At 44.7% G+C, this 27,965-nt stretch overlaps 1 protein-coding gene across 17 annotated transcripts in view; it reads left to right on the forward strand.

Moving 5' to 3' along the window:
* The first annotated feature begins 335 nt into the window (after positions 1–335).
* MAGI1 (membrane associated guanylate kinase, WW and PDZ domain containing 1) overlaps positions 336–27,965 on the forward strand; it is a 333,885-nt gene continuing 306,255 nt past the window's right edge. For all 17 annotated transcript variants that reach the window (XM_062585950.1, XM_062585942.1, XM_062585943.1 and 14 more), the window contains exon 1: positions 336–723. In XM_062585950.1, coding sequence (XP_062441934.1) covers positions 435–723 — 289 coding nt within the window. In that variant the 5' untranslated portion in view covers positions 336–434. The remainder of the gene's footprint in view (positions 724–27,965) is intronic.

The following is a 27,965-nucleotide window of genomic DNA, read 5'->3' on the forward strand; positions in this document are numbered from 1 at the left end:
GGTAGAGAGAAATGTAACAAAACAAGCGGAGTCTTTGTATCGCCTTAAAGGCGCCGCGCAGCGCCCGCGCACGGGAGGCGCGGGCGCGGAAGGAGGGGAAACAACCGCAAACAAAACAAAAGCGAGGTGGAGGAGGATCTGGCGGGGGGCGGATTTAGTTAGTTTTTTTTTTTTTTTTTTTTTTTTTTTAACGAAGAGGAAAAAAAAAAAAAAAAAAAGAAGACTAGGGGGCAGGCGAAGGCGGGCGCGCGCCCTCCGCGGGCGCGGAGCCTCCGCGGCCGGAGCGGAGCAGAGCGGAGCCAGGCGCGGCGCGGCGCGGGCGGCGATGGCTTGAGGCGGCGGCGGGGCACGGCGCCGTCTGTGCGCCGGCGGGTCGGCGCCCCGCTGCGCACCTGCTTAGCGCGCGCCGGGGCCGGCGGAGGGCCGCGCACAGCATGTCGCGGGTGGCGCAGAAGAAGAACCACTGGGCCAGCCGGGTGCGGCAGTGCTCGCTGAGCCGCGGGCCCGGCGGGCAGCTGGGCTTCGCCCTGCTCGGCGGCGCGGAGCACGGCGAGTTCCCCTACGCGGGCGCGGTGGCGGCGGGGGGCGGCGAGGCGGCGCTGAGCGAGGGCGAGCTGCTGCTGGAGGTGCAGGGGGTCCGCGTCTCCGGGCTGCCGCGCTACGACGTGCTGGAAGTGATCCGCAGCTGCAAGGACCCCATCGCCGTCAAAGCCGTCAGACAAGGTGCGAGGGGGCCGGCGGGGAGCCGGAAGGGAGGGGGGGGGGGGCAGGGGCACGGCACGGCACGGCATAGCACGGCTCGGCACGGCCCGCGCTCCGCCGCCGCCAAGTTTGCTCTTGCCCGGGAAGTTTTGGGTGCGGAGACGCGGGGCGAGCATCAGCGCGGCCCCGAGCGGGGAGCACCCGCGGGTGCTGCTGGCGGCGGGGCACGCGCACACCGCGCTGCTGTGCAAGGGCGTGCGTGTGCACACACGCATAGGCGTGCAAATACGCATACAGACACGTTACCGTGCCGAATCGGCCTGCGGCGAGCCGTGGCAGGAGACTTTCTCCGTGGGAGTTTCGGAGTTTCGGGGCGCGCTCGGGAAGGCGGAGCGGGGGGGACGTTGCTCCGCCGGCAGCGGGTGCGCGCCCCGCGCGGCACCGCTCGGCTGGGCTCGGGCCGCGGCAGCGCCCGGTGCGCGGCGCCTGCGTGGGGACGGCGGAGCGGCTCCGCGGGACGCCTATCCCGGCGGCGCTGAGAGCCGGCGTGGGCTCGCCCCTGCGCGGGGGGGACGCGGCTGCGCTCTCGGCCCCGCAGACGATGTGTGCGACCGCTCCCCAAAAAGCAGAACTCCCCCCTCCTCCCCAAACACCCCCCACTTCATGCCTGTGTGCAGGCAGCAGCCGCGGAACAGGTTAGCGGAGCAGGCCTGGCTCATCGGTTTGTAGTTTCCAGGGCAGGACTTGAATTCAGTGCCAGGAAACTGTTAGTGTTGCGACAGCTGCTAAGGTTATTTGGCTGGGCAGGATCAACAGGAATGTGCCGCAACACCTGTAGGTGCGGGTGGTGGAGCAGCACACCCCCGGGTCACGGGTAGCTGCAGGAAGCAAGGGAAGTTTTCTTAGGTTCTTTCAGGAGAGTCTTTAGGGAAAGGTTTATTATTATCCGAACACGTACACATCCCGAAGTAGGGGGAATCTCCTGTGGCGGATGATGGTTTCCAGCGTTCTCAACCTGGCCGGTTGCTGGAGATGCAGCAGCTGAAATGACCTTATCTCTGTCGCTTGGCCCTGGCTTTTACCGCAGGTTGGCAGGACAGTCCTCTGAAGCCTTGTCCGCCAGCCTGATTTACGAGCCGTTCTGGAGGCACTTGTTTCACGGCCGTCGTTCAAGCTCCCACCATCGGAGTAAATCACGGCGATGGTGTGTCCCGCTCTGCGTGGTAGAGAGCGGCCGGCTGTGGCTGTGCTTGTGCTGCGTAACCCTGCTCTGCCCTCCACTTTCTTCTTGCAGGGATGCTAGCAGCTCACAGTTGCCCCAATTCTTAGATATCAACTTATTTCTACTGGCTTAGGGTTTTGGTGTTAACAATATTCCAGCAAGCAGCGTTGAACGCCAATGAAAACAATTTTCTTTAAGCACATACCTATTTTCCCCTGCTGCATTTTCTCTGCCTCACTGGAAACCAGGGAGTGAAACTGAGTCTGCTAATTTTCATTGCCCAAGAGGGGAGGGAGAGAGTAAAATAAAGAAAAGTGTGAGGAAATCGCGCAGGTTTTTAACATGCTGATTGTTTTAGCAGAAGTGTTAGTGTGTGGCTTCTGATGCTGCAAAGGCATCAGCATTGTGGGTGCAGGAAGATGGGTAAGAGACAAGCAATTTGTGATCAAACTTTTCTTTTGTTGAAAACATTGCTTAGTCCGAATGGAAACTCATTGTGGGAATATACCAGAAATGACAGAATTTAAGGATGAATGTGTCTCGGCTGCAGGATGCAGTGTCTGGTCAAAATGAGTCAGAGAGTTGGGTTTTTTTTTTGTTGTTTTTTGTTTTGTTTTGTTTCTCTCTCTCTCTCTCAGTAGCTGGGTTCACCTGAGACTTGGGAGAAAAAGGTTCAAAGCTCTGCCTGGAGCCAGGGCAGGAACTTGAACCTTGGACCTTCCTCCTCCAGGAGTGAGAGAGTGAGAACCAAGCCCCTGGCAGCTATGAGATCATATTTTCCTTTTTTTTTTTTTTTTTTTTTTTTAATGCTTTATTAGAATGGAATATAGAATAGATTTTTTAAATTTTTAATCACTAAATATTTTTGTGGCTTAGAAAGCCGTTCCTCTTGCCTCTCTTAATGATAGGCTGGCATCTGTGTGGTGTTCTGCACAGAACAGGGAACTCCCTCGTGGATCAGGATTGGATGTGCGGGAAAGGAGAGTGTTTTAATTAAAATGCATTACTTCTGTGTTGATTAAAAATCTCGTTATAGGGATGGCAACTGTCATTCAACAGGAGATGTGTGACACTAGAGCAGACAGCAAGGGAGTGTGAAGATTGGATTGTAAACACAATTTTAACTGTATGATTCTCTTCCTCCTCCCAGTTCTTAGTGCCTAATGAATTGGTGCTGAAGTGCTGTGGAAATCTTTAGCCTGGAAATGTATAAGTTTTATAGGCTTGTCTACTATGTATGACATTTACAAGGCTGGAAAAACAGGAAACTTACTATAAATAAGTCAGTCATCTGCAGGCATGAACAGAGAAAATAACTGTTCTGACCTTGCAGGTAGTAGAAGACAAGGCACTAAGATGTGAAACAAAGGTTGAATAAGCTGCGCACATGCTTCACCATTAAACCAAGGTTTATAGGCTGACAGGTCCAAATACAATATTTTTTTTCTTGCTTTTGTGAGTCATAAGCTTGAATAGGTTCTCACATAGTACAAAAATGGGGAACCTACAGGAATTTGCTTAATTGGAATAACAGTATTTAATATTGTTCATAGGGGATTTCTAGGTCCTTCCTTTATCCTGTGAGAAAGAGTAAGAAAAACTAAAGAACTTTTAACAAAACTTTCCTTTTCCCAGTAAGTGCCCATTTTGCTATTATATACCATTATAAGTGACTGATTTGGGCGGGGGGAGAGAAAAATAATCTACTGCCACTTATTTTAGTAGTTTTCCAAACTGTCAAACATGAAAAAACATTATTTTAGTTAAAATGTAGTTCTTTTATGACTGTGCTTGCAACTCACATCTGTGCCTAAATTCTGATGGGTTTGGCCATTAACTGCTGTGGAGTTAATAAACGTGGTTGTATTAGTGCTTAGTCGGAGAGCGTCGAGCGGGCGCGCCGGCGTGTAGGAGCAATGGTAGCAGATCTTGTGTAAAACTTGCGTCATCCTGACATGATTTCTAGGCTGCGTTGTTAATGTTGTAGCTTCCTAGAGTTTAGTTTGTGTTTTTCAAAATTGCTTTTTTGGATAAATTGGTAATAGGAACAGGGTATTTTAAATTAACTGTGCTGTTTCTTCTTACTCACCCCGATCAGCAATCTGGCACCAGTAAAGTTTATCGTGCCCTCCTTCACAAGGGAGGAATTAAGGCTGTACCAGTGACAGGTAACGTGTTTTGTTTAAGGCAGGCAAGAAGATATTTTGCCTCCTTGCGACATGCACAAGTGCAGAGAGATCTTAAGATTACTGTTGTTTTTTTTTTTTTTTTTTTTTTTTTTTTTTTTTTTTTGGTCTTTGATTAGATGACCTATGCCAAATCATGCCAGGCCTGATGTTCGGTAAGGAGAACTGTCAAAGCTGGTGTTTTCATACACTTACTTTTAAATTGTTTTTCAGTTCTCAGCTCAACACTTTGCTTCCCTAGAAAGTATCTCCCCAAATCGCAAACCTGAAGTTATCAGTCACCTCGATACTGTGGGGATTAGTTCATGCAGAAGGTATGTTCATAGTACTTTGGACCTGGGATGATCCCACAGTAGAGAGGATTTTTTTTTTTTTTTTAAACAGTGTGCAGGGCAAATACGAGCAGGCGTGATCCCAAGCAGAAACAATCACTGTTTACCATCTCCAACCAGGTGTATTTGTTTTTTTTCAAACATTAACTTGACCCTAGGATGAATTCTAATATATGGGTACGGTGACTGAACTCTTTAATGTCATGCTGGCATTTGCTCTGCGAGCCTGCCATGAAATGTTGGAATCAGTTGTATCTGTTAATGTGAATGAAAGCAGCTTCGTTCAAGAAGTTTACCTGAGCTGGAATTTGGACCTTTTTTTTCCCCCTAAGAGGGTTTGTGAGAGAAGTGCCATCTTCTGTTTTTTTTCTTTCTTTTTTTTCTTCTTTTTCCAAGTTGACGTGTTGGTGAATTTTTATGCGATCAATAGTTCTGCAGGCACTGGGAAGCAGCGCGTTGCTTTGTTAATGGGTAACACCGAGTATCTTGTGCGAAACAGGTTGCGCCAGTGCCTGGCATTAAAGAGACCGTGAGCGAAGGCTGATGCCCTCCTACCTCTGCGAGATGCAGCAGAGCTGGCACTCGTTTTTTATGTGCAGTCAGCTGCCTCCGTTGGGCTAGGGAGGGTCAAAGACATTTAGAGAGCTCCTGCAGTTCCTAGGAATTTACTCCTATAGTGTCTCACATGACCTCCAAAAAGTGCTTTCCTTTATTCTTTGTGCAACTAAATGCTGGTTGCTTGTACAGTGAATTCTCTAAGTAGTTCTTCTGTTTGACCGCTGTTCTTAAACTTTGTCTAAGTGGATCTCAAGCGGAATGAAAGATTTTGCCATCTGGAAGTTTGGAGGCATTCACGCATTTGAGATTTTTAAGGCCTGTTTTCAACATTGACCAGCCGGGATGAGCATTATGCCGGGCTGGTCACTACCCAACCATAAAATAAGACAGATTCTCTTTTCCAGATAACTTCTAATATGTTGTCACATATTGATAATCTTGTTTATTAAATGCAATACTGCTTTAGAGAGTCATGGGATGTGTGTGGGGGTGTATTGAAATGCTGCTGTTTGAAGGACCTTATCTTTACTCTGCCTGAACTTACAGCGTAGCACTTGTCAGGATTTAGAAGGTGATCCTACTTGTGGCAAAATATTTACCTGTTCCTTTACTGACTCTAAAGAGCAATGAGTTAGCACCCCAAGTGCCACAACTTTTCTTTCATTTAAAAAAAAATTTGGAAATTAATATGATTCTTTTAATGGGATGAAAGTGGATTATGCTCCCCACGATAAGGTTAATCTTTGCACCCATTGTGAGGAGATTCCAGGCTCTCTCCAGGCTAGTCAGACCACAGCACAATTAAATCACAGTTATAGGCTTATTATGAGCAATCATTCAAGATTATTGCAAAAAAAAAAAAAAAAAAAAAAAAAAAAAAAAAAAGATGCTAACACCACCTTTGTCTTGTTCTTGGTTTATTTTTTTAAGGCTGTTTCAACTTCTGCATTAGTGAATTATTGAGCTGCTCATATGAGCGTTAAGATTGATCTTCCGTGTATCTTGTTAGACATTTAGGAATGTCTTTTAGCAGATTTAACAGCCAAACCATCACTAGCTCATTGCATTTCTACATTTGGGGTTCCCATCTTTCTCTGGTGCAGGTTGCCATCATTCTTGGGTCTTTTTTGACCATTTCTGTATCTCTTTATCTGATGCCCAAGAATACCTCTACCGCTTCAACACTGTATGCATACACAGGGGAAACATCTCCCCAAGGGCAGCTATGCTGAGTTTTTTATGAGACATTGTACATTTAAAAAGTTTTTGAGTAGCATCTTTTTGTGATCATCATCTCTTGCAAGAGGCCTGGTGCAAACAGCTCAAGTCTGTATAATTGCTGATCTGGGCACAGATCCTCTCGCTTAGTTGGAGGCAGGTGGTGGCCACGTAGGATCAGCCACATGGGCCAACATGTCCCTTGCTTGTTGGCATTCAGCATTGTTCAGTTTGAAGGTAACTTGGAGACTGAGAACATGCTAGTGCCTCGGGAACATTTCCCACTGAATTAGCAGCAGGCAAAGATATATTCCTGGAGACCTGTATTGATGGTGTAAGTAAAAAGGCCAAATTTCTGTTATTTATTCCCTTACTTTAGTCCAGGCACTTACTTTAGTCTTTCCAAGGTTTTTAAACACTTTTGCTTTGCCTGGAACACTCAAAATCAAGGCATACAACTTTTTTAATCCTTGTGGGCTACAGCTAAGTGACTTGAATTTATTGATGCAAAAACAGAATATTGGTTCTGTATGAGTGAGTGCTAGGAATTTATAGAAGCAATATTAAGAGTTGAGGGGAAAAGTTAGCTGAATGCAGGGATCCTTACTGTGATCAGTCAATATTTAGAAAGTTGGTACTTGGACCCCTCTAGTATATCCAGATTCCTTCTAGCTGAGCATGTGAACTTTGAGGGCAGCAAAATGCTGGATTGTCTTGGTCTATATTTCTACAGAGTTTTGCTCTAGCTCTCTCTGAAAATTTTTAAGCCTTCCAGAAAGAGAGTGTTATGTGACCTTTTTGTACCAAGGACATAGGGATGGATTGTCCCCCCTACCATATACCAAGATCTTCTCTGCTCCTGTAACGCTGTCACCAGAGGCGCTGGTTGCAGGACAAGGAAGACAGCGGCTTTTCAGCACTGAGTGACAGCGCTGCTGAACGTGCGAGCTGTCTACTGAAAAAACATAATTTTCACCACTGTCATCATTTTCTCTGCCTCTCTTGACACTTGCTATTTTGTTTGTTCTCACATGTTTCGGTCTTGCACAGTTTGGCTGCTGTTGCGGTTTTCACAGGTGAGGCTCGAGACTCCTGCTGGAGGATGCAGCCCGTTTCCGTGGCCGCTGGAGCATGGAAACATCCCCTGGTGCCTGGTTGCTGATCTGGCCACTCCAGCGAGGGACGGGTTGTCACAGACCCATATCAAACTCCTCCGTTTTTCAGGCTTTTGCTGTCTCTTCAGATCTGTACATTAAATCTTTACAGCATTGGATGCTTGAAGTTTGGGGTTCTCTGCAGTTTTCGGGTATTGGGAAACAAGCCTGGGCTATCAACTAGGATTTGTTTCCTACCGATCTGATAGAGAGCTATAAAAGGTCGCCTATTTGGCAGCTTTCTATATCGAGCTGTTAGGTTGCCAGATTTGGAGAGGGTTTTTTTTTTTTTTTTTTTTTGATGTTATTGTCATTTTTTTTTCCTTCCCTCTTTCCCCGTTTCCTTGTAGACTAAGTAGGTGGACCAGAATCTTCCTTGGTCCTGTAGGAGCTGCATGGCTCAGGGTAGCCAGGATATTTTTGTTGAGATCCTCCCGCTGGTTTCCAAAGGTCAGCCACACCGTCCATCTCCATGCCGTGACATTTGCAATGGTTTCCAGAGCTCCTCTGCTGCTACGGGCTGGAATGACGGCACCGTTCTCTGTGCTAGTCCACAGCTCGGCCTCTGCCGTGATTTATGCTGAACTGTTTTGTGTTAGTAATATTATTGTGAACCTACACATACTTGACTTTTTTTTTTTTTTTTCCCCTAGTAGACCTTGAGGAAGCAAAATAGATTTTTCTTCAGATCCTGATGTTTAATGTTTTCAGTCAAAAGCCAAGTCTGAAAACAGCTCCTGTTTTTATATTTGAGAGGGCTTGCATCATAACTAAAAAGAAAAATGACTTTAAAATCTGTTGGATTCCATTGAGTATCATCTCTTAGGCTAAGCAATATTGCTTATTAGATGGTGTGAAAATAGTGCAGAGTGTCCTGTCTTCATAATAGAAGAAAAAACACCCCCCAAATCCTTTGGTTTTACTTGCAAAGTGGAACAGATGCACTTGAAATTGCCAGGCGTTCGAGTAAGGATTTGGTTTTGTGTGGTTTGCTAATTCTTGACGAAAGCGCTCATTGTCTTGGGTTATACATCTGTAATTTGGGGATCCTAAAGTTAGTGCCTCGGTGCAATTAGGTTAGGAAGAGACTGACTTTTTCTTTCTCCATATCCTTAATCACAGTTTTTTTGGGTTTTGTTTTTTCTTTTTAAGAAGAAAACCTCAACTCTGGGTTTTTCATTTAGTTATTAACAAAAAGCCTTTGAAAAAGAGGCTGCCTGAAACCCAGCCACTCCCTCAGCATAAACAAAGCCGAGCAGATACTGTGAGCTTTCCAAAAACCTTGATGTTCAACTTCTGTTATTCCACTAGTGCAGATTCTGCCTTCTGTGGGTATTAGTCCAAAGTAATGTCTTGATTTTGGATGTGCGTGTGCATGAGAGACGGGGAAATTATCTCTGAACAAGCTCAACCGGGCGGGCGAGCAACCTGGCTTCAGAGCGGCTGGGCCAAGGGCTTCTCTTAAAAACAGCAGGGAGTAGGTCTGTCCTCTTCCTTTTCCAAAGGTGCGTGTAGAATTAGCAATCCGAGCTGCTGGGACACACAGGGATGCTCTCGGAGCTTGTGACTGGAGAAGAAAAATTCCCTGGAGCCCCGGTGGAAGCGCAGGATGGCTGGAGGGAAGAGAGGGAGGCCTGGGCAGTGGGGAACAGCTGAAGGATGCCGAAATCATCGAGTTCAGGGAAGATTCCTGTGTTCTCCGCTGGCTCTTATTACTGATGCTGAGACCATCGCCGGGCTGTAAGTGGGCGATGAAGACTAGGAGAGGATCTGCTGAGGAGCAGCAGAAGAGCCCTTTAGGGCTTTCTGCAGGACCAGGTGGGAGCAAGGCCGTGCTCCCGGCCAGTTACAAACCTCCCTTCCCGGTGCTCTAGGCAAACGTCTTGTTCTGGGCACCCTCAATGCCGAAGCACTGGTGTACGGGCTAGGATTCAGTTTACCGTTGAGTTTTCTGTTCGGATATTTATTTCTGAAATAAATCATGGTCCTGCAAGTTGCTGCAGGAGGAGGAAGAGCGAAATTCTCCCGCTTCTCCACAAACGTATGCAGGACGTGGGAAGTAAAATGACTTTCTTTTTTCTTAATCAAGTTATCTTCTCTCCCTACGCTGGCAAACTTTGTATATTTGTTTTGCGTGCAAGTATTAAACCTGCCCAGCAGTAGAATAAGGCGGTTTGTAGACCTTTTGTAGAGTCTGTATGAATTATACACTCCTCGTCACCTCCTGTCTGCTGTTATTAATTAGACGTTTTTCAGAGGGAGGTCTGACCTGAAGAATGCGTTTCCGTGCTTACCGTAGCCACATTGCCTTGTTTTTCAGAAGAAACATGGGTAGGCTAAGAGCATCGGTCGCAGACCTGATTTCATGCAGAGGTCTTTTTGCCCAAACTTAATCGTTGTCCGCACAAAAACTTCATGCGGTGGAAAGTTCGGGGGGGGGGGGGCTGCGCCCGGACGGAGGCTGTTAACCCCCGACTCTGGGCCCTCTGGGTTTGTGCAAGAGGCACAAAACCGAGCAAAGTGCAGTCGGGGCGCTGGCGGTGCCAGCGCCGCGCAGGGCCAGGCCTTGGCTTCTCGGGGAGCTGCAAGGACGTTAGATAGTTTCACGTGCGCGTGCAGCCCTCACCCAGCCTGAGAGGAGGAATTACAAAAACTTCCTGTGTCACCTATCAAAATATTTAGACTTTTTGGGTGAGGCTCCTAGCGGATGTGACTGATGTGTTTAATTTTTGCTTTTTAGGATTCACATTTTCAATTTTTGCTCCAGCAAAGAGTTGCAGGCTCTTCTTGTCTCTTCTCTTTTTTTTCCTCCTGCTCCTTTTTAGTGGAGACCGAGCATCCCGCGTACTCCCGTGACTCCAGCAGTTCAGGCTTTGGCCCAGCCACTGCTGCAAATTTCACAGTAAGTGGCAAAATGCAGCTGCTTTGCCGTGGGAGTGCTGTCTAAAACCTGCAAAGAAATAGTAATAAATAAATAAATAAATAAAATGAAAATACGGCTGGGAAAAAGTTTACCTGCCTGTTACCTCATCAGGAAAGCCTTTAGAAAACACTTCCGTGCCCTCCTTCCATATGACCATAACCCCCAAAAAGTGTGATTTTTGACAGTCAGCCTGTTCGGAGCAGCCTGGTGCCAGGCGCTGCATGAACCCGCGGGAATTGTCCCTACCTGGAAGGTTCGCTGAGAAGTATCCGAAAACTCCCAAAGAAGGGCTGAGCTCGGAGCTGTAGCGCCCAGAAACGCGGCACGGTGCAGCTGGGACAATAGTTATACTGCCTTGGCTCCTAAGCTAGTTTGTTGTAGTCAACTGTTTATTTTCCATATTCGTCTCTCATTTGCTATAACATCTTCTGCGGTGGTGGCTACCGTGATGGGATCTTGCCTCTGCATGGGAGTGCAAATGTTTTTCTACTGTGCAATTAAATTGACAGGGAGGGTTACATCAGCTGTGCGATTTGAGCCATTTTCAGATGATGCATACAGTAATTCATTAGTTTATTAAAAAAAAAATCGAAAATCCAATGGCAGAAAAAACACCAGTGTTTCAGCTGTCTGCAGAGGCTCCCCTCCTCCAGGTTTTGTAGAGCCTTCTCACAGAAGGGTTAACTCCTTTGCTTGAAGGAGTTAGGGACCTTTTGAGCCATCTTGCAGGCTTTAAATAAAAATGGTGTTGCTGTTCACCAGTGTTGGCTGCAGGTAGACAGATATTTGTCTGCAGCAGGCTGTAGTGGCGCAGCTGGTTTCGCTGCACTCGCGGCTCTTCTCCATCCCTGCGTCCCTTCTTGCAGGTGTCTAGATCTTCCCAGAGATGGGAAAGGGGCTGTTTTGTACAGTGTCCACCCCTCTGTGAGATCCTGGGTGTGCAAAACCTTCCTTTTGGAAAGATTTTGCACACCCAACGTGTGCAAAACACAGCTTTGGCAAGGGCTCTACCAAGGCTGGCCCGTAATGTATCTGCGCTCGATGGCAGCACTGCCGGGAGCTGATAGCTGGTTGAGCTCATAGCTGAAGCAGTAGGGAATATCATGTATTTAATTATTTTCCTCAAAGCCCATAATGTAGAAAAGACCTTAATATTATTATGCATGTAGGAGTGTTGTTGGGGATTGCATTCGGGGGATTTTTCGCCATGAAAATGAGGAACGTTGCTCCTGGCTCCAGTTTAGCAGCAAGGAGGCTCTCGGACCCTGCTCTCTTTTAGACAGCCCTGCACATCCATGTCTTGTATGTCCAGGTGATCTTTAAGTTGTGAAATTTGGAGAAAATATTTCTAAAGCTCCCCATTTCTGTAGGTAAATGAGAAATATTGGGGTGCTCCCATGCACACCAATTCTCTGCCTGAAATGAAGTTAAAAATACAGGAGGGTATTTGTGTTGTTTCCCCCATCTCTGAACTCTGCATTTCCTCTTAACTAGTTAAATCAAACTGCAGTGACATTTCAAAGTCTTCCTGAATGGTGAAATTATAAATATTCCTTTTCTGAGAAGGCTGAAAGAAGGAGTTTAAACACTGCACGCAGCCACTCCGGTAGGAAGTTGTTTAACTTGTCCAAATCTCTCGTTTGCTGCAGAGCCTCTATTGAAAATGACAAATTGCTTAAAGCAGTTTCCATGTTCGTCTTTTAAAAAATGCAGTTTCTTTCCACCCAGAACACGTGGAAGGCATTTGTGCACTTGCCTGACTGTTTCTGTGTCCTGAGGCTTGCGCTTGGTGCATTTGGATCTCATCTAATTTTCACACGCAGCTGCTTGGGTTCATTTTCCTCCACTTCCTATTGGATGAGGATTTTCTTTCAGTGCCGTAGCTTAAACATGAAAAGTCAAATATCTCTGTGGCTCAGACCTGGGGGACCATGGGGGAAGAGAGGAGGCGCATTCCAGAGTCCTCGCTTCTCAGAAGCGATGTTCAAACTGCTCTGAAATCCATAATTTAAGCTGGAAAGTCTGTGTCCACAGCCAAGTAGTCATAATATCCTTTAAAGCGCTCAAGCATTGAGTGGTGTTAACACCTCAGAAAATGACAAAAGATCTTTTTTACTTAAATGTTTTCAGTTACTTCAGTGTAGTTACTGCTTTACCAGAACGATGTATTTGGGCAGGTACCGTATACAAAACACTATAGTTGGCTGTAACTGCTGAAAAGATAAAAACTGGGTCCCTTAGTGTGGCCAAGTAAGTGACAGGTTCTGGAAATAAGGTGGAAATAGTATTTCTTGGGCTGTAACACACTGAAATGAGGCTCGCAGTGCTCTTCCTTTCAACTGGAGTGATTTTCTCCGCTGTATTAATTTGCAGAGTTGCGGCGTGTGGCTGCTGTTTCAGTTTTGGTGCTGCTAACGGGCAGAAGAGGTTTGGTCTTGCTCAGCGGTGGTCTGTAGCGTCTCAGCTCCGGAGGGATGGAGGGATGGATGGATGGAGGGACAGATGGACGGACGGATGGGCAGTCCCGGGTGCTGCCCGTCCGTCGGGCCCTTCGGGCAGCGGCCGCGTCTGCAAGCGCAAGGGCACGAGTTGTCCCCTCCGGACTGGCAGCTGCTTTGCCCCAAATGGCAGCAGCTTCAAACAACCGGCGTTACCCTATTGCTGCACCGAGAAAACTTGGTTGCTCAAGAGGTCAAGAGGGACGATCGCTGAGCCGGGCAGCTGAGGACAATCCAGATGCTTTTTCCATAACTTGAAGGCATATCATATCCTGGCACTTCTATTTTTACTTTTTTTTTTTTTTTTTTTTTTGTAATATTGTTTTTATCTGCTGTGATCCCTTTTTGGCAGGTTTGGTCTGATGTGGTATTTTGATTTTCTTTTTGTAACTATTCCTTTGTTACCTTTTAACATTTTGTTACAGTGCTTTTTTTTTTTTTTTTTTTTTTTTTAATAGTGCTAAGGAAAAGAAAGTAATATTGACAAATTTTCTGGGGTTTGGGTTTGTTTTTCTTTTCATGAGTAGTTTGGGAAATTAAATTACTGTTTTCTTTGGTGTAGAATGTGTCATGCTAGACTGAGGTGAGCAGTTTTTTCAGTTCAGTTTCCCATTGTAGCTTCTAGATATATATATATTTTTTTGAGCTAGCATTGGAAACGGGCACCCACTGGTGAGAATAACCTACCCTGGGAAAGTAGCTTTCTGATTGATCTCTCACAGCTGGAAGGCAGTTTTGCCTAGAAATGTGAAGATCTTATATACCTTGTTTATGGTATTTGAGTCCCCCCCCCCTCCTTTTTTTTCCTTCTCTCTCTCTCTCTCTCTTTTTTTTTTTTTTTTTTTTTTGGAATATCCAAAGGCTTAATCAGAAAACTTTATCTGTAGAAAAGTCTGAGGCATTTCTGAATCCTGTGAAGCTCCCTCATTTCAGGGATAAAACATATATTTTTTAATGGCTATTAAGCCTGCCTTACTGGCTGCTGTGTCCCTGGCTGCTGAAGTCGAATCGCGCCACATACCCTACAGATACGTATTGCAAAACCAGCTTCCTCTGTGTAGCTGGTTGCATGCTGTAGCCCGTTGCCTCCTGGAAGGTATTTGTGTCCCTTCTCCGCTTGTGCAATGTCCGGGATTGTAACAAGCAGGACCGGGGTGCTTCTGGGTTCCTGCGCTTCCCTGCCGGCAGTTAACGATTAACTTTTCTTCTTTAACAGCGAGGCTGTATTTGCTCTGACAGCCCTTTTTCTTTCTACACCCCAGTTACATTCCAGATAAAATATAGTCTCTTCCCAGCAAAACACTGGAGTTAATATTCCACTTGAGGTATGCTCATAAAATTCCTCGTTACTTGTGTGGAAGGGATTGAGTCCAACGCATTTGTTTTAATATCTCAGGTCAAGAGAATGCTCTAAAATGGAGAAATGCCTATAAAATGCAGGCCCAGCACCCTGGCGTAGGCACCTAGTCAGCAGCGTTTGTAGTAACGGGGCAAAGAAGTTGGGGAAAGCTCTGCTTGCTGAAACCTTTGACATGTTAACCATTTTTTTTTTTGGCTACTTAGTTTTTAGAGAAAACAGACTCAGTTTGTCTGTGCAGAGAAATGGCCTCAAGCGTACCTGAGGGGGCAGGCGCGTGGTCTGTCTCGGCCATGGTATTTTCAAAGAAACTCTGCATCTGCAGCAGAAAACCACATTTTCAAATTAGCTTCACTTCTGTTTGCAACCTGACCTGAGGTGTTACCATAATAAATAACTGGATGCTGGAAAAACATAGTTTTGGTAGATGTTTAGCCAGGTGGGAACAGGCCCGTTCCCATGGCTGGGCTCTGGTCTCTGGCTGGTGGGAGCTGTCATTAAACCCGCGGGTCCCAGTCTGGGCTGCCCCGTAGGACCTTTCTTCCCCAGAACCTCCTTTTGACCTTAAAAATAATAATAATAATAAAAAAATCAATGCTTATCAGCACCATTGCAGGGAGCCTGTGCAGCAGTTTGAGTCGCTGCCTTGGTTTCTCACAAATGTACGCAAGCGTAAATCTGCGTATTGCACCAGTCTGCGTTCGGTGAGATTTGTGCCGGCACATCCAAAGCTTCTGCAGTCTCCAGCTGAGCTGATGGAGGTGCCTGAGTTCTGCTCTGCACTTCATCTCGCTCCTCCTAATGATAACGCACATTTCTGGCCTGTGCGTTGCCACGGCCAAGACAGAAGCTGTCCCGGAGGGCCAAGCGCAGCTTCCAAAATTTCACTACGGGAAAAGGCCGATAACAGGAATTCATCATCTTATTCCGTGAAGATATTGTCTTGTTTTTCTTGTGTGTACTACTTCTATTTAGGTCATCTTGGCTTTAAAAATTAAAATATGCGTACACGCATTACCTTAGGGTTTGAGGGACTTTTTTCTGACATTGATTTTTACTCTTTGCAGTGTGTATTTCTTCATGCAGGAGCAAGATGGTTTTAAGTGGAGCAGGGAAATAAAGTGTAAAATTCCATTAACTCTATCGAGTAATAGCAGTGCACCCATGGTAACTCCATGAAATACCGTGGCTTTAAAGTTTACTACCTCTGCTTTATGAGACTCGAAGCTTTTTGTACTGGTTGAAAGGCAGGCTTTGCTGCAAAGTCTGGTTCCTCACTAATCTAACTGTTCCTCAAATGAGGTGAAGTTTGATGCAGAACATCGCAGAACTTGCTGTGTGCGTTGTACCTCTATACTGGAGAAGTTGGATGCGTCTGTGAATAACTGAATGACATGTGAAATGAATGAAACAACGAAATGTGCAGTAGTTTCTTGAGAGAGGTGACTTCCATCCTTTGGGACTGATCCCCCCCCCCAAAAGAACCTCATTTCCAATTGTAGGTAATGAGATTTTTAAGCACGTATTATGCCTTTTGAAACTGGTAGCTTTAAAGGATAGATTTTAAATTATACCTAAAATCTACAGGTTTATTATGCAGGATGTTACATACTACATGGTAGAAGTTCATTAGGCTAGAGTCAGGGATGGATCTAGTACAACTAAACTAGAAGGAAAGAAACTTAAAATGTCAGAGTGTATGCCAGTTAACTAGCTCTGGGCTAACACTTTATTTTTCTTGGATGCTTCTGTAATTCACTTTATGAGTATCAAATTAGTTTTGTGATGCACCAAACCAAATACCAGGGCAAAAAGTTTAGACATCTGTAGTGCAGAAGAGCTGATTTCATTGCCAGTTTTTGATTCTTAGTGTGTAGCTTTTGTGCCAGCCAATTAAAACTCACACTTATTACAGCCGTTGTGGTTTGGAAGTTGAGTATTCCTGTATTTAACTCATGTAGTTTTGCTGGAGGCTGGCAAAGCTGAAATCTTGTATTTTCCTCTCGTGTGCTCAAGAGGTAGGGAAGGTGAGTAAGGAGAGGTGTTTACAAGGATATGGGAGCATATAGTAAACTGCTGTCACCTCCTTAACTTTTCATGAAATACCATATATCTAATGTACCATGTTACTACAAATAGGAATGGCCCTTGCTGCCATGTAGTTCTTGGGGAAAATAGCTACTGTTGTATGAAGTGCTCAATATCCATTCCTGAGCATGGTCTTCCAGTGCTTCAATTAATTTTTCTGTCTGCCTCTCGTAGAGAATTTCTGCCATGTTTGCAAACCACTTTAGGAAAGCTTCTGGGAAAAGAGAAGGTCCCCAGGGGCAGGGGGCAGAGATGGAAGAAGAACATGACCCCGCGAGCCGTTACTGGAGTCTGCGCTATTTTAAAAGCAGATTTAATTTTTAGCTCTTCATAAACAAATCTTTGTGCCAGCTTCTTGTACAGCTCTGAGGTTGGTTGTTGTGGCTGCTGCTTGGCTGCTGTGTCCTCCTGTGCGTGCTCCAGCCTGCCAGGAGTGAGGCCCTGGAGCCGGGGCAAGATGGAGGAGGGGAGGAGAACCAACCTGTCCATCTCAAAATGCTTCTCAGTGCTCAGGAGGTCCTTCGGAGAGGGACACACCATCCTGTTGAGAACCATTCTGTTGAAGAGACTCCCAGCTCTTCTGAAGATTGCGTGACACCATCGTTATCCAGCGGTAAATACATCTGATGGATCAATAAGATGTCTCGGATGCTGGATTCGCTGCAGATTCTTCAAGCTACTGTCCTTCATCCTGTGACCCAGCAGACCTCATTCACCCTGGATCTCTCATATTTGGCCTGGAAATGGAGCAGGCAGTGAGGCAGCAGGGATCAGTCCCTGAAGAGAGCGTTAATGATGCTTCGTTTTGTTATGGTGTTATAATCTTACTGGTTTTAACTTGGCAAATTCAGTGAAAACCACACACACTGCTGTGAAAATTCATACTTAATAACAAGCAAAGGAGTAATAGAGCAGTCTGACTGACTTGGGAAATTCCCTCTGGATCTAGGGAGGAGGGGCTTTGCATTTTTCTTGTCTCGTGTTTATTTTTAGTCTCGCCTCAAACATTGCTGATAGTACTGTTATAGCCCTGCAGATTAAAGTCCCAGCATGGGGCAGAGTTGAAAGAAAGATGCTGGAAAGCAAAGTCAAAACCTCTAGGATTCTGCAGCTATGCTGTGCTACAAGAAATTAATTTAGACTATTATTTGTCTGCCTGGGGACTGTTCAGTGTCACAGCTCTGTGGAAGTCTCTGATTACTTTATGCATCTCTTGTTGTCAGAGTTGGTTTCTTCTGTGGTGAATCTGTCCTTGTGACTTTAAAGTGCCGTGGCTATGATGCTAATATTTTGGGTGTAATTGCTCTCTTTTAGGCCCCTTCCTCTTCTGAATATATTTCAGACTTGCTCTGAGGCTATGGTCTCTTTTTAGGGTGGAAAGAGTAGAGAGTAACTTGTATCTTGTACAGCTTCCATCACCAGAGCTGATTCTAAGGACATTTGTCTGCTGTAGTAGTAAGATCTGTACCTGTACCCCAGTAAGAGACATGTCAGAGCAGGTACAAAATACTCATAGCCTGCAGAGACTGAGAAGCATCACTGAGTCCTTTCCTAGTGCGACTCTTTGCCCACCATGAGAAAGGTAAAGATAAGATGATGAAAGCTGGTCATGAAGCTGTGATCAGGATATAAATGAGGTGACACGGGGGCAAAAAACGTGGTGATATTCAGCAATAGCCTGCTAAAGTACTTCTTGGTAAATGTTAATGAAAGTTATGTAAGTACTTATAAGTGAATCCAGAGTGGGGCATAATTCCAGAGACTGTGCTTTGACTTAGCCAACGTGACTTGCCAGGTGAATTGGAGAAGTTCAGGTTTGGGCCAGTGTACAGTACACACAGGTGACTTGGGAAGCAATAGCTCCTGCCGACAAGCTTTGATAAACCGGCTTCAGTGTTTTTCTGCCGCAGGCTGAAGCGGGTCTGTTAGTATTTGGTTGCTGCCGTGAGCACCGGTCGGCAGCTTTGGCTGTTTGGAGGAAGGGCTACACGCGTGGGTGAGCTGAGAAAGAAGCTGGCAGAGTCCATGATCTGCCAGGTTGAATTTACTTTAGATAAGGAGAATAAAGGTGAGAGGGGAAAGGTCTGGAGGAGGTTCCAGATCGTCATGTGCTCCTCAGTGTTGCTATTAGTGGATGGGAGAGATTAACGGAGGTGGGAGACAGTGGGAATGAGGGATGCTGCTGGGCTCACCTGCAACTCGCCTGTATCGCCTGTATCACACCAAATTTCACAGTCCTGTTGGACTGTAGAGAAGGAAGCTGATCTAATGCTGGAAACTTGCAGAACATGTTCAAAGGCAAGACCAACTGCTTTGCTGTTTGGGTTTTTTTTTTTAGTAGATTTCTGCCAAATTTGGGTACTTGGAGAGCAACTACTTTGGCAAGCATCTGCAGGCTTTGATCAGCCTCCTTGTACTGGAACACCCATCAACAAAACCAGCTTTCTTCAGATAAACTGCCTGTTGGTTTTGCTTTATTTTTAAACAAAACAAGTTCACTGGGGACTGGTGGCTATTGGAGTCTCTCTGATAGCGCTGAAAGGCTCTCAACTGAAGTGCAGCTGAAGAATAATTTAAAAATACAACAGTCTGAACAGGGGTGGTTACAGAAACCACAATGATCTTTTTCTGTACTTGGGAATCTTGGATTAAAGTGTGTTGCTGCAAGAAAATCCAAATGACGAATTTTATGTAGTTTCTATTATTTATGCAGTGAATACCTCCTCAGGCTGTGCAGAAACACATCCCTTCCTAGATTTACAATGAGTAGACAAACATTATATGTTTATATTGAATGCTGGAGGATTTACAGTTAACTATTAAGTGATTTGAAGAAACAATATGTACAAGGTATTCTAAATGATTCCCTTTTCTGTATTTAACCTTTATTCAATGTAAGATTTAATACAAGAATTTGTGAGTAAAAAAAGAAAAATCTTCCCAGAGCTGAAAGCAAAAATAATGATCTGTAATGAGGCTTTACAGTGTGTAGTATTTTTTTAAAAGCATTAAAATTTTTTTCTTAATATATGTTCCATCTCTAATTATGTATTTTGCCCTTAAATTGTGTAGTTGCATTTACTAGCAAACAGCTGGGACATTCTAGTGCTTTAACCATACAGCAGCTCCTAATTAAAAATATATTATTCTCCCATGATTAGTTTATAATGATTATAATCCCCTTAAATTTGATTTAACCTCAGCCACCCCGTGTTTCATTGTGGGGCCTGTGAGGAACAAAACTAGTCATTAAGAGCCGATAGCTGGCTCCTAAAGGATTACTTCCCCAGCAGAATAGCGTGGATGAATAAGGATGCCTAATTCCCGCATGTCATTGGACTCTTGAGCTGCCTGCTTTGATTTTGGTTTCTTCTTTGCTGCTGAGCTGGCATCGTTTCAGGATGGGCAGGCTCAGCGGCAGCATGGCTTGGCGCGGGCAAGGGGGACATCTGAAGAGTTACGTGCACACGCGGCTGCGACTCCTGATTGGAAATCCAGACCCACCGTACATGCCCAGAGGCGGCAGGCGTGCAATATATTTTAGTGGTATAATGGATGTCATATAATTTGATGACAGTGATATTTCTGCAATGCTACTTTAGTTGTGACACATTTATTCTCATCTTCCATGCTGTTTGGAAAAAAAAAAATCTTGTGTTGATTGGGGAGCTGAAATGCCGATTTTCATTTGGATGAGACAGTTCTAAAACCGGCGCAGCTTCTGCAAACCGGAGGTGCTGGCTGCTGCTCAGCGCTTGGGTAAGACGGCAGCAGTGTCACCGCATGCAAAACTGGAGCCTGAGGTGTTTTGAAGAGCGTAACACGGTAGGCAGTGCGAACTGAGTGTCGGTCCCGAGACCTCTGTCTTTGTGAGGTGGCCAGCTGTGCTCTGAAGCTGTCTGGTAGGAATTACCCCAGATCTGGGATGATGGAGCCGGATGCCTACATGGTAGAACTGTTACATCTAAGAGATCGGGGCAACACTGAGGAGCCTCATAAGGGATTTGGCAATGTTGCTTCGAGTCATGAGTGCCAGTGAGAACCATGTTTTGCTGTTCCTCTGAAGGAGCATTACTGTAAGGTAAAGTGGTTTTCTTTCCACTGTGCCACTGCACCTCAGCAAGTTCACTTTGGAGATGCAGCGGCAGGGTGGGGATAAAGTCATCCTTCTTCCTTACATTATTTTTCTTAGATTTTTTTTAAGTTTATTGGGATTGACACTGGCTTCTTGCATCATTTTTAGAAGAATGCAATTTATTGAAAATTTTGATGCGCAGATGTTCCCTTCCAGTTCCATCCTACCCCATGCAGACACTGGCATACAAATAAAAGGGAAGGTTTTCTGTGTTGGTAGACAGTTGATAGCTATCCATTAAGTCAAGTCAGCTAATTAATGCTTGTTAATTTTAAAGCTCTCCTGTGGTTGGCAAGGAGCAGAAACTGTTGATTAGGCTCCTGAAGATGTGATTCTTGAAGTTCTGAAGGTCTGGGAGTTGTAAGTCCACAGTCAACTTATTCTTGGGGAAAAGAGGATCTCAGTGACCTGCAGCTTTTCCGTCGCCTCCTTCTGGGATGTGAGATGGCTGTGTAATAAAGATAGAGCAATTGAGATTTATGATTCTCTTCAACGAACAGGCAACTTGCATTGCTATGACATCTTGTATCTCAGAAGAAGTTAATCACAGCTTTTTCTTGTGTTGCTGGGTTACATTGCTTTGAGAAAAAACAGAATCTGCTATGAGCAGTATGAATAGCTGAAACCTCAAGTCCCACTGAGATTACAGCCAGCTCCTCCTAAAGGAAACTGATTCAACCACCAACATAGTTTTTCATTAGATGATTTTTTTTTTTATTGAACAAAATACCCCTATTGTGGCATAATTGTTTAGCTTTTGGAGATGTCGGCTGAATTGCAACTGAATTACCGTTTTAAAAAAAAGCCTGATGAAGAGGGGAAGGGGAAGAGAAATTTGGCTGTTTATTATGTTTTATACCATGTTGCAGAATAACACAGCAGACTTTAATTTTCAGAGTTTTTTTCTTTCTACAAGGAGGAAAGAGGGAAGGAGCGAAGTCTGTCTTGCATTTCAGCACAAATCTACATCTAATGGGCAAAAGTTTTGGATATCTGATGCAAACCTTTTGTTGCTGAGATTGAATGACTCGTCCGTTTACTAGGCTTGCAGGTCTGGAGTGATTTATGTCTGGGATTCCTGGTTTTGAACTGTAAATATATGTCTACTTGTGGTTAATGGGAAAGTTTCTTTTCATTATGACAGAATGAATGTTGCTAAAAACGAAGCTGAGATGCAAATGGGGAAATGTTAAGCAGCATTTTTAGATTTCTGTTGCATTGACCCTTCAGCACCCCAGCACTACACCCTAGTTCTTCAAGATGTGCAGAGTGGTGGTGCAGGGTTTGGCTGTTTTGATAAAATTAGTTAGACAGGAGATGGCTAATTGAAATGGAAGTTTAGCATATTAATGCTTGTCAGCTGGAATTACTTCTGCCTCTGAGCTGAAGGGCCTGAGATTTGTTTAGTCCATCCTTTCCCTGCCCTCGTATTAACAAGTATTCCTTCTCAACCAAGGGTGGTAGTGTTTCCTGCAGACGGGCTGGTCAAAAGGCAATGTGGATTTAGAGTTTCAGAAGTGCAGACAGTTAGGAATTTAAAAAAATGGTTGAAGATTTTGGGAATCTCATCTTTTTGCTTGTTAGTCTGACGAAAAGACAAAGGATTTAGAAAAGTGTTTGAATAGCTATCCTTTGTGTGGATGATGATTTAGGATATATCAAGCTGGGCTCCCAGAGTCAGTTTTAATCCTACAGATTTGGTTGTGCTCCTGGACTCTCTAGGCTAAATGTAGTAACCATACATTAGGAAATTTTTAAATGTAGGATTAGCCAATCACTATTTCTTTGTAGACTTTTTTCATGGGAATTGTCTGACTGGTTACACCATGACCACAGAATGTCAGATAGTGCAAGGATCTTCCCCTTTGCCCTCACTTTATTTCTGTCTCTTCTCAAAAAGACAGTTCCTTGGTTTGGTGATTTTTTTTTTCTTTTCCCTGAGCAAGCTTATGAACAAGCTCTTGGACTTGGTAGTAAAGTGCTTACTAATATCAGATCTTTGCTGGAAAGTTTTCAGGATAGAGTCATGATGCATGCACCTTCCAGATGGCTTCAAATGTCATTGGAAATCAGTAACAAAAGAAGGGCTAGAATTAAGTGTCTTGATCTTTTTCAGGAAATTTTGAGCACCTCATGAGTAATCCTCTTGAAGTCTCTCAGTGGAGGTGTTACTATGTCTGGCAGCTATTTGGCTTGAAAACTCTGTATCATGAAACAGCAGAAATTGGGACTAAATAAATGTGTAAGGCAAAACCGTAACAGTGGTTCAGACCACAAGACCATCTGGCATGGTCAACTATGGCACTGTAAATGGACACACAGGGAAAAGCAGAAGCAGGATCAGCTGCATCTGTTTCACTTTTGAGTGTGCCCAGCCTCTGACTTTCCTCAGCTCAGAGATTTTCCTGAATCTGTGGGTTGGTCTCCTCAGTGATCCTACATGGATCTTTCTTCCAAGTGCTTGCCCAATCTGTTCTTGAATGCATGTCAGATTTTTACATCCATTGTATAAAATACTGAATCAGTCTCGGACATTCCTGCATCTTCTTCCATGCTTCCACTGAAGATGACGCTGCTGGAGTCCTCTTCCAGGAGCCCCAGGATCAGGCATCTCCCTTGTCTTGGAATTCTCCTGTCAGCTTCTCATCTCGTACCGAGGGCTAAGCATCCTGTCACCCCCTTTAAAGCTGTGTGTGGCTCTATCCCGTTTAATCCTCCTTCTACGTCCCTCCTCTTTGCAGTGGTCCAGACCTCACCTTCACACCTCTGTGACGCAGCCTGCTGAGCACTGAGACAACCAACACTGTGGTTGTTTATGAGGTTCCCCACCTGCCCTTATATAAGGCCCCTTTTTAGGCATCGGAGAGTTGGAAAGCACATAGCATGCAGTAGGCACTACTGAAAATTAATAATGTCTTGGCATCAACATGGACATAAATAATTTCGTTTGTGTGGTATGCCCACAGTGTTTTATTAACCATCTAAACCAGTTCAGACTGTAGCCAAAGATTCAGCAGTGAAACTAGACAAACCAGTATGTTTTGCAAAACTGAATGTTCGTTGATAGGAGGATGCTTAAAGTGTTCCTGTGTGCTCTTGCTGGGGTTTGGTTGAAGAGGGCTCTGTTTTAGGGACACAGCACTGAGCTCTGGCAAAGTAGTGCAGAAGGTGAAACTCCAAAAGAGATGGAAACCATCTAGAGATGACATATACTTCAAAGGAAGTAGAATCTCATTAAAATAATCCATCATGAGGAAATGAATGTGTTTCAGCCTTATTCAGCAAGAGGTAATATAGCCTGAGAAACTGATACAAATAAACGTAGTCTAAATTACAGAGGAAATTAATATAGACAGTTGATTAAAAACGTGAGAGAGCTTTAAATATAAAACTTAATAAAAAAAGAACAATGAAAATATCATTCCCATTTATGGCTGTAAAAGCCATATCAAAATGTAAAATACACAGCAAAAGTAGCTTCTTAATAAATAAATAAATGAGTTAAAAACTGCATAGCACTGTAGATTTTTAGAAATTGTGGAACTGCCTGCCACGTTTGCGTGAGATTTTGAAAACTGATCTGCTTCTGCTGCTCCTAGTTGCCAGCTGCTCCGAAGTTGGGAGTACAGAGAAGTGTACAACCCCAAATTATTTGAGAACAGCTTTCTTTTTTAGGTTCTTGCTCCAATGTAGTATGATTTGCTAGAGGGTGACTGAAATAAGTTTTGGACTAACAACAACAACAAAAAGCAATGTTTGGCTGAAAATTACCAGTATACCTGTTTGTTTATTCTGAGAAGTGCTGTTATGGCATACCATCCCACCCGCTGTTCCAGCTCTGTTCCTAGCCCTTTTCTATGACTCCCATTAGGTGCTGGTGTGGATGAAGTGGAGCGTACGCCTTCTGGAGCACGGTCCAGCCGCAGTGAAAGGAGGGTCGGTTTGGTTTCCACCTTTTCCCCGCAGTGTCAGCATTTGAAAGCATGCACCAAGAATAAACCAGATGAGACTGCGAAATGCTCGTTGCAGGGGCCTCTGGTGAAGTTCAGCCTTACCCAGTCTCGCCTCGGGTCGGAAAGCGGTGTCCGAGCCTGGAGCAGAACAAGCAGGCGAGCTGCGTCTCAAGGACAGAGAGCGAGATAACAGAGATAATCCAATACATGCACTTGCAGCAGAAACAATGAGGGTGTTTATATAAATAGAGCTCCCTGCAACTGTGCAAAAATGATAACGCTCCCTCTAATGCTGCTCGGAGTCTGCAGACTTCTGGGCTTTGTTATGGCTTGGAGAGGCAAGTCTGATTTATTTGTTTTAACTGCTATAATTGTGCGAGTGTGCATGGTAATGGTGGGGGGCGTAGGACAACCTGTTAACTATTGCAAAGCAACCAAAGTTGTTCTAATCAGCTGTCTTACATGGTTCTTAAATAGCAGGATTTGTGTAACATGTATTTATTTTTATGGCTTTGGAGAGGAAGATTTAAACCTTCTGTGCTTTGAACAGATGCAAACTGACCCCACTGCATCTGCAAAAGGATCACTCCTCTTTACAGAGGGCCTGATGTGCACATCAACAAGGGGATCTGGAGCGAGCCCCAAGGGGGCTGTTTGAAGTGGGAGGTTGGACCACTTGACTGTGTCACTGACTATCAAAGCTAGGTCAAGTCGTCTGGCAAAGGGTCAAGAATTAACATGGAAAACTCCTGAGATTTGGAATAGTGCAAGATACTTGCATGATAAGAAGGGTGGCTTGTGTGTGGGTGTGAGATTCTTTACGTATCAGTGTTCATAACTTTGCATAGCCTCGGGAAGCGTCAGGGCCAGGGTTTCTGCATTACTAAGGAAATGTCAGCATATAGCGTATGTAAATATGTGTGTGTGTATTATTTTTTCTATATATTTGTATGCATCTATATATGAAGTCTCTATACTGTTCCTTGAGAGCCAAACAAATTTTCTTGTGCTGTATGGGGAAGTTTTTGTCAAACTGAAAGTAACTGTGATGTAGGTCCCCAAAGTAATAAAAGTTGGTTCAATGTGCATGGGTGCTCTGAATGCAATAAACTATATCTCAGGACTGCAGATGTTTTAGGGGGAAATGAGGGGATGAGTGTCTCTTTTTTTCTTTTTTTTCATCCAGTTTTCTCTTTGTACTCTCTAAAACTAGTGCGTGTGTGGTTGTCAAGCTGTAATGCTTTTTTCCTACAAGCTGCAGAAGGAAGATGAAGGTGGTATCTTCTATAGAGTCTAGGTATCATCTTTTGTGTTGGAAAGGCAGATGAAGTAGTCTACAGGGCTGTCTCAAGGAGGACACCCGTCATGTGGGGAAAACTAGGTAAGCAAATGCAAGTTGGACGCCTTGTGAAATGCATTCCTGGTGAATCTGGGGAAGACTAGAGATTACCTAATTGTAAATGGCACCATGCTTTGGTCAGGAGAAGGCCAAATTACTCTTTGTGGAAAGGGGGATATGTGTCGTTTTACCCACTGAAATTACTATAGTCTTCCTAGGATAGTTTTTCTGGTTTGCATGCAAGTCCAATGAAACCTTATACAAACAGCTTGCTGAGTTGAGGTTAATCTGGTGTCCCAGACTCCGGGGTGATCAGAGAAAAGGGCAAGATCCTTACTCTAAGGGAATTTATAGGAATTTTACCGCAGATGTATATAGTCAGATTTTCTGAAGTCATGATACTATAACATCAATGACGCTTCACCAAAGTTTTTAGTAGCAGCTTTAGCAAAACTCCTTAAGAAGACAGTAGTCACTTAGGCTATCTCCAAGGACATAGCTGATGTTGGGATGGTCCTCTAACAGAGCTCCGGATGTGTGGCAGTCCGAAAATGTTGCAAGCAACGTGCAGGTATCCATCAGCGTATGCAATCCTATTTCAGGGCAAGGGTTGAGGCAACTTGTCCTTCCCGAGATCTGGGTAACTCTGGCAGCATCTTTGGGTACCTGTTCCAGGGCTACAGTGGTTTTCTTAGGATTTAAAGATCTGCTCTTAATACTTGTCAGACTAAACTCCTGCTCTCCATGGGCTGTGCTTGGTTTTTGACTGCTGTTGGCTCCTACAGAAATGAGTTCTGCTGCTCACTCATGGAGAGAATAGGAAAAAACCTTCCATGAAACTCCCCTTCAGCTGGTTTGTGTTGTCTGGAGAGGAGTCGATTCCCTTCTTCCTAGGAATTGATTGGAGGAATCTGTACCTCATGTTTGCTAATGGAGTATGTATTGTTTTTACTAATAAAATTGTCCTCTTTAATTCTCTCAAAAGATGGGGGAAGTGGACAATAACCTATGTTTCACTTCTATTTGAATTTTTGCTCGATTAAGTGAATCGGGCAGCTTGCCACAGGGGCTTGTTCGCTAGGGCTGCGTCTGTTCTTTGCCATCCATCTTAACCCACTGTGCTTTTCTTGTCGCCTAACTGGGCTCCTACCAGGTAACATTCATCCACCTCACCTCCGAGAGGTACGTTCACTGGTTTGGGGTACCTGCCAGCGGTAAAGTAGCCAGGCAAGCCTCAAACTATCCGTGGAAATTTGCAGATTGATGAAGATGTGGTGCTGCTTCTCGTTTAACACTGCTAAGTGAAATAATTGTTTTCTGACTGAGTGACCTGACATGGACTTTTTAATTAGTTTTGTAATTGGTGCTTGCTAAGGACACACTAGTCAATTGTCCAACCAGGGCATGACGTAGTATTTACTACCCACAGTTAACTAAAACAAGCATTTTCACTGGCTGAGCGCTGGATGACACCGGGAAGTCCACGCTGCGGGGTAACATTTAATTGACCGGCAGTTTTCATTAAAGTTGTTGCTTCGCTGTTTAAATAGCACTTATCAGAGAAATTGCTTGCGATAGCCGGGAGGTTAGTGGTGGCAGCTGGGAGGTTAGTGGTGGCCTCGTGTCTCATGGACGTGAGGGTCTTGACCTATGGGACATAAATGGCCTGTACGATATGGAAAAGTTTTGATATATTGTGGGGGTGGATTAAGCGCCAGTTTACTAAATACGAGCTCATGGTACCGTATATATGTATATATATTGTTTTCCTGGAGTTGGAGAAGGTTGTGGTCTTTGGCCTAAAAAGCAAAAAAGTTTCTTCACTTGGGGAAAAAAAGCTCTACCAGGCCCAAGCCAAGGCCCAAACCAGCAAATATGGCAGGTGTTTCTGCTGTGCGTATCTTCACCCATGTGAGGTTCCCTGTGACATTAAATTGGTTTTGTGAAGCGCATCAAATCACCAAGTGGTATTTTCAGCACCTTAGAAATTTTGGTTGTTTCGACCTCAGGTTTCCACAGGAAATCTCCAAATTCCTGGCCCGTGCATCCCGGGACACCATTCGGTAGCTGTTTGTGGTGTCCCTGGCTCTCCAGAGCCGGGAGGAGACTCATGTGGAGGAACGTCCGAGCAGGCGCCACTCTCCAGAGCGTTATTCGTCTTGATGCGGGGACAGATGAGCAGCCAGTGATTAGCATAGTGCCCCAGCTCGTGATAGAAGAGAAAATAAAACAGGAAAATAATACTGCTTGTTTCTTAGATAAACAATCCGGTAGGGGGGGAAGAAGCTTATTTCCTCAGG

Source organism: Rhea pennata, chromosome 12 (assembly GCF_028389875.1).
Source record: "Rhea pennata isolate bPtePen1 chromosome 12, bPtePen1.pri, whole genome shotgun sequence".
NCBI classification, from domain to species: domain Eukaryota; kingdom Metazoa; phylum Chordata; class Aves; order Rheiformes; family Rheidae; genus Rhea; species Rhea pennata.